The following is a 7,019-nucleotide window of genomic DNA, read 5'->3' as shown; positions in this document are numbered from 1 at the left end:
AAGATCAGTTGACCTTGTCTTCAGTTGGCATTTCATATTTTCATGTATGGGCATGATTTGACGTATATGACTTGTTCACCTGCAGCAGAAGTCGCTAGATATATTTGTTGTCAATTCTTTTGGATCTGGCTTTCAGGTATAACTTGCTGTAGTACTAGAGATGATTTAAATGCAATATGAATTGCAGTTACCTACCGTACCTTTCAAAATCCATACATTTGGCTTTTAGAATACCAAAATAACTTTGTAGTTTCTCATTACTATTTTTGGTTTATTGGACCATATGCTTTCCCTAGTTGCTACTCGAAATAAAATATTAATGTGAATAGGACCATTAGTTTAATATTCTATTGCTTCTTTTCAATTCATCCCCTATAATTTCAATAGTTACACCATGAGGTAAGGTTATCTGAAATTTCATGATGAAAAATTATATGGCTTATACTCGATGTTTGATTTCACTATCTTATGGATCACAAATGAGAATTTAATATCTTGCATGAAAAATCTATTAGGTTTTCAGTTTGCATTGAGTTTGAGTCCATAACACTATTTTATTGGCATTTCAAGTTTACTTTTGGACTTTTTATGTTTATTACCTAGAACTTGAGGTATATTTATGATTGGATTCTGGTATATATTGTAGGCTCTGTTTGTACTTCTTTTTCTACCTTTACTTTCTAACTTGAAAGGCATACCATTCGTTCAACTTCCTTCGTATCTTAAAAGTGGAGCTGGTTGCTTTCTGAACCTTGGAACTCATAAATCAAGTAAGCTCTAATACATTGACCGGAATTGATGTACATGCCTTGCCACATCATCTAGCTTTTAGAACACTATCAGATTATGTATTATGAGCATGGCATTTTTTAGGGTGCATTCGTATTATCGTCTACATTCCAATTTCACGTTGTGTGACTTAAATCTCACCGAAAACATGGGATTCTGATGTTAGGATCTCCAACTGCAATGTGGTTCACCAAGTTTCATATCATAATTTTATAACCTACCCTATATGGTGGAATCATAGTTTTAAATGTTTCAGATCAGAATTTCTTAAATATGCCCAATCTAGATAAAAAAAGAGAGCTTGGTGGCAATAAACCCTGATGACTTTCATTACATCCAATCAATCAAAATGAGAATCTATAAGCTCTTCTTTCCCGTTAATAGTTTGTTCGAAACTTTCTTGTCCCAAGTTGTAATTTGGCCACTTTCGTTCATCATGTCGTAGGCTGTGACGGTGCTCCCTGGCTTCCCCTGCTTTATATAGTTACCAACTTGGCATTCAATATATCGTTGCTTAACGTGGTAAAAACCTCCTCTGCAGTTGTTGCTTCTCTTATGGTAATGTTATCAGGTAGATGCTCTCTTTCTCTCTCTGAATTCTACTAATTAGTTACTTTAGCATTGCATAACATTCCAATAAAATTTGTTGCCTGTCTTGTGGACATCTTGATTTCTTTTTTGAACATATTTAGCTCATGTTTGGTTATGATTTGCAGTGCCGATTTCCGTCATCATTCTTTCCCTTCCGTTGCCTTATCTTCCCGAGGGAACAAGCCTGAGCCCAGTTTTTGTAGTTGGCTGCGCCATCCTTGTATCTGGTCTTTATCTGTATGACACAACCAGACCTGCCAAGAATAGTACTAAATCTGATTGAAGCACATCCGTTCCACAAAACCATTGCTGAGAAGTAACTCCCAAACTACCAAGCAGCCTATCTACTCACTCATCTATCAGTCTTGAGGCAATCTATCTTGGTGAAATGTATTTATTGACTTTGTCCAATTGTACGTGTACTCATGTACAGTATTTTTTACTAGTATTATTTTTTAGATTCTGATTAGAGAGTGAGGTAGATCAGTTCAATTTCTATTTCTCTTCACTGTCTTTAATTTGTCTAAGCGATTGGATCATTTTTTCATTGTAGTCTTTTGTTGAATAGTTAAGTTACATATGCCACATAAGCTCCGGAAGTATACATTTAACAGAAAAGAAAAGTGTTTTAAGTCTATCACTATGGTTGCCTTGTTCACAAGCACAGAATATTGAGACACGAATATAAAAACACAAAATCGTATTTAGTAAATAAAATATGGACAGAAATAGTGTCATAGAACATTGAATTAATATATTTTACAGAGATATTGGACAGAAACACAATTTTTTTCTCTTGTATTGTCACTATTAATTTTTTATAATAACATTTTTTACCATTTTATTTTTTTTCTAAATTTGATGTGAAAGAAAAAATAAGGTAAATTATATTTTTTATTATTTATTATATCTTATATTTAAATTATCACTAAATAAAATACAAAAATATTAATTTTTGTGTTTCTTTTCGGTGTATGAAGTTGGATTCCTGACCATAAAATTATCGTTGGGCATGTTCTTTTACAAAGTGCATTCATGATTAAAGCCTCCATATACTTGTGTTTGTTCTCTCAAATGAAAAAGATAATTTTCTCCTTTTTTTTTTTTTTTGCATTATCATTTTCTCTTTTGTTCATGTCTTCCATACTTAACATGTGCTATTAGTATAAAGTATAAACAACGTAATATATATATTATGTCGTCATGTAACTAATAGATACTTTTAACCTTTTTTTTTTTCTGTAACTTTTTTTATTTGAGATCAAGGATGATCAATTTATATACAATATCTTTCCTTAGTAGACTTTTAATATGACAAATAAAGTTACCAAAATTAACTTACAATAAGTGGAATTTATTATATTATAAAATTGAACTAATAAATTCGTTAAAGTTTAGTCGCAAATTCACTTGAACTAGTAGAATTTAAATAAGCTTGAATTATAAAACTCAATTAATCAAATAATAAATTCGTTGAATTTACTCACAAGTTTGATTTAAAAACCTAAACTTTGTAAAACTCTTAATTTGAGGGTTTAATAATCCATTTTGTTATGTCAGTTTAATAATCTTGAATCTTGATGATGACAACTTATTCGATGCTAAACAAAGTGGTGACCCCATGTTAGCCCATGGACTAATGCAAATGGCAAAACATCACATATGATGTCTAAAAGCATAGAATACTCCACCAGTCCTGGAAATATAATGCGGTAGGTCCACAGTCAAATTCATGCTAAGTTCCAAATTTGATCGCAAATCAATAATAGCAAAAAAAAATAAAAAATAAAAGAAACACTCATTTCATTTCTGTTGCAGTCTATTGACTCTCCCAATAAACTAAGTATCCAATCCTACCTTTCAATTTAGATAAAGATGATGACGATGATGATAAGAATTACAACAAAGGAGTACGGAATACTAAAATCTAACCCCACTTTGAACACAGCTCCACTCCCTCATCTGAAACAAAATAATCAAACTAAAAGAAGAAAAATTCTCCAAGACCAGCTCTTTCCGCCATAGATTCCTTTACGTTGAAACTAGAATTACTTTTTCCAATTCCCAGATAGCAGTTTTGTTTAGGACGTGTGCCTTTTGTTGTTTATTCAATGTCTCCTCTGCAAGGAAGCATAAAATTGTTAGTCAAATAGTAACAGCACAATACTAAAATTCAACATATTAAATTGTAATTGGGATAACTCCACCAAATCTGACATAGTAGATAAATGGAAAAAGGCGGGGGATTGAGGTAATATATAAGGTATCTACAAGGCTACGTTTGTTTCCTGGGAATGGGACTGGGACTGAGTATTGTGTTTGGTGATTTTCAGTTCTAGGACACAATTTCAGTCCCTTTAGTACCTCAAAAAAGTGAAGACACATGGAACTAAAATTTTTACGAATGAAAACTGAAACTTTTTTAACATTTTTTTTCCAAAAATACTCTCATTGAACTTTTCAAATTCCAAATCTACCCCTCAATGTACATATTTATCTTAAACCAAATATGATACTAAGATATAACTCAATCCAATACATTTTACACCAAACACAATATAGATACTTAATTTAGTCTCTGTCTCTCAGTCTCTATCTTTTAGTCTCTGTCTCTCTTCCAAACGCAACACAAGTGAATGTCAAATATAATTGGGACTGTGATGAAATAGCATAGATGAACTACAACCACCGGAGTTCAACTGAAATAAAATTCTATATGTTTATTAGTTTTATAAAGTTTGAAAAACAATTTCAAAGTATTAAAAGTACATGCCTTTCGCTTCTTTAGCTTCCCATTTCTGCTGCCACCCTTACTGGAGCCCATTATATCCTCACCACCTTTATTTTCAAAGGGTAATGACTTAATTTCATCAAAGAAACTTTCTGTAAGACCTTGCATCCTGGTACAGAATAGAAACAGATTCTAAGTAGGGAAAAAACATGTACATAAATGAAAACGCATGCATAAACATTCAATGAAGACAGCAGAAAAATCTGGCAAGCATTCCTAATCCTAACATTCATCATACCCATTTCTTGATTTCTTCAAGTATTTCTCTCTCTTCCTCTCCTGTCTTGTTAGAGGAACACGAGTGAACAACTCTTCCTCTTGCTGAGCACGCTCATCCATCTTGGCAATATATCTATCAACTTCTTTACTATTTCCCTCAAATTCTCTTACCTGTGAAAGTAAGCAGCCCGGAAAGAAAAAATCACTATGTAACTCATTAATTCATTACGATCAATAGCAAGGGAAAACCATCACAACATGGGATCACCTCCTCAGGTCTTTCATCCATATCATCCATCAATTCCCTGATAAAATGACTTTGCTTAGCTTGTTTCAAAATCTCTTTTTCCCTTCTCAAGGCATTCCTTTCTTGCTTTGAAGTTCTCTCTAGCTCCATGGAAGCAGGGGCGAATCTCGGAGGACGATATACATCATCACCATCCTGCATTCAAGAATCAAGTTATTAGGGAAAAAAATGCAAGTCGTTGGCATCATATTGTCATCCTTCAGCATATCAAATCAACAATTTTACCCGCTCACCTGAGCTGCTAAATCCGATTTGCTAACAAGCATGTCAGGATTCGGGCGATACTTTGACACATCCTCAGCCTTATCAGATGCAACCCCCTCCTTCTCACTTGGAATCTCACTTCTAGTGGCATTTTCACCAACTTTCATGAGTTTCTGAATTTGGTATTGTTGTTTTTTGTCAATTGGCCGAATCTGCAACAGAAACAAAGATGTCAAACTCCTAAAATGTAAGCATTACAATATTAAATATACAAAGGAGAAAGAGATATATAAAACCAGACCTTTTCTAAAAATAATCTTATCTCTACAATGCTTCTAATAACTGGATGTTCTTCTATTGAAAACCCCTTCGCCTTGCGCAACAAGTAGTAAACAAGGGATTGGCAATAGTTCAAAAGCAGCAAATTTTTAGCTTCAAGATAACTGAACCCATCTGCTGTAGGATATTGATCCTCTTTCACCTGATACATATCCAAACATGGCGAAAACAGAAGAATTAAAGTTGTACATCAAATTACTTGTTTTTCCCATTAACATATCTACTAAATGTATTAAAGAGTACTCGCTACCAATGCAGTAAAGTATCATCAAATTACCCATGAAACACCGGTAACAACACCGGCATGGACACGCGGACATACTGAATTTATACAATGACAACACACAAACACTGAAACACCGGATATATGTGTTTATATTTTCAAGATTTATACAAAAGTGAAGCATTTATATAAGTCAAAACTATCAATATTGACTACTGTATCATGTGTTGGGTGTGTCCTTGATAGCAAGTTACTTTGGATAGTTAACTAAGTGCTATAAAATAAAATTCAGTATATATTTTTGAGCAAAATTAATGGAGTGAATATTCCATATGAATGGAACCTTGGCAGTTAAGGATTGGATTTTGCGATTCACGGTGTCGAGTCCTTCCTTCATTTCTTTCAACAACGCAACAAGATGAGGAGCTTCTCTGAAACCACAACGAGTCAACGAAGTCGTTATTATGTAGAACAATAGAGAGATCGATTGCATCGTACGGAGAAGAAAAAAAGGAGGAGAGAACTTACTTTTGATTTGCATCATCGTTTGCAGCGTTCTCCATGCTTGAGAGAGAGAGAGAGAGGGTGTGGCGGATGAGTATGGAAACCAGAGACAGGGGCTTAGCAAGGGTTTTCAATTTTCTATTTTTCTGTTTTTTGTTTTTGGTCATATCCAATAAAACTAATTAAAAAATTTGAGTTTGACCTATTAACATATTAAACTTTTAAAAGAGTCTAAAATTATATAGCTTTTATAATAGACCAGATCAAGACAGATCGTCTAACTTTTTTCCACCTCCATATCCAACTTATCTTGTCCAACTTATCTTTTTAACTGTTGGTGAAATATTTTGTTCTTACACTATGACCCCAAACATGCTGTGTCATATTTACGAAATGCAACATCCTTTCTCTTTCCAATTTCCATTCCTCAAGGTGCAATTAACAATTTTATTTAGAGGAAAAAGTATGCTTTGAAATTATATGGATCTGTCATGTAGGGTTATAGTAAAATTTAAAGAATCGTTTTTCATTAAATAAATAAAAAACAATTAAGTGTATCGTTTCCCACGTTCGTAAAGAAAGAGATAAATCTTTTTTATTAATATTTGTAATTTTTTAAAAATATTTATAATATTTTAATTTTGTTTATAATATTTTTTATTTGTGTCAAAATTATATATAGACTAATATTTTTGTCCGTAATAATATTACAAAAATATAAATTTTTAAAATTGTGTCAATTTTATTTTGATATTATAGATCATGACACTAAAAGATTTATAAAATCAAACTAGTTTTACAAAAAAGTCGTAAGAGACAAAAGTCTCCATCGACTAAGAAGATTAAAGTCTTCGTAGATAAAAAAATCAAATAATAATCTTTTAGTTATTATTTTAATGTGAAATTTTTATTAATAATTAATTTTAACATTCATTATCTAAAACTTAAAAAAAATAATGTATATATTTTTACATTTAATTAAGTGTTAAGTATGTTGCACAAATAAAAATAATTAATTTTTTTTTGTTATTTAAAAATATTCTCTCTCTCTC

The 7,019-nt window shown here is 32.1% G+C and overlaps 2 protein-coding genes across 3 annotated transcripts in view; one reads left to right on the top strand and one right to left on the bottom strand.

Moving 5' to 3' along the window:
* The window catches only part of LOC107606229 (protein CLT2, chloroplastic), a gene marked incomplete in the record, with an annotated part of 7,045 nt that extends 5,028 nt beyond the window's left edge, over nucleotides 1-2,017 (top strand). Inside the window, 3 exon segments of the mRNA XM_016308248.2 lie at nucleotides 647-770; nucleotides 1,235-1,360; nucleotides 1,506-2,017. Coding sequence (XP_016163734.1) covers nucleotides 647-770; nucleotides 1,235-1,360; nucleotides 1,506-1,663 — 408 coding nt within the window.
* On the bottom strand, nucleotides 3,160-6,036 carry LOC107606228 (neuroguidin-B; the record flags this gene model as incomplete). Of its 2 annotated transcripts, none has more annotated exon segments than XM_016308247.2 (8): nucleotides 3,160-3,500; nucleotides 4,154-4,280; nucleotides 4,410-4,561; nucleotides 4,659-4,832; nucleotides 4,931-5,113; nucleotides 5,203-5,382; nucleotides 5,807-5,894; nucleotides 5,992-6,036. In XM_016308247.2, coding segments are annotated over 8 exon segments (961 nt in total), but the record flags the coding sequence as incomplete, so codon positions are not given.

The sequence above is a fragment of the Arachis ipaensis genome, chromosome B07 (genome assembly GCF_000816755.2).
Source record: "Arachis ipaensis cultivar K30076 chromosome B07, Araip1.1, whole genome shotgun sequence".
In the NCBI taxonomy this organism is placed as follows: Eukaryota; Viridiplantae; Streptophyta; class Magnoliopsida; order Fabales; family Fabaceae; genus Arachis; species Arachis ipaensis.
This window is presented reverse-complemented; position numbering and strand designations above follow the sequence as displayed.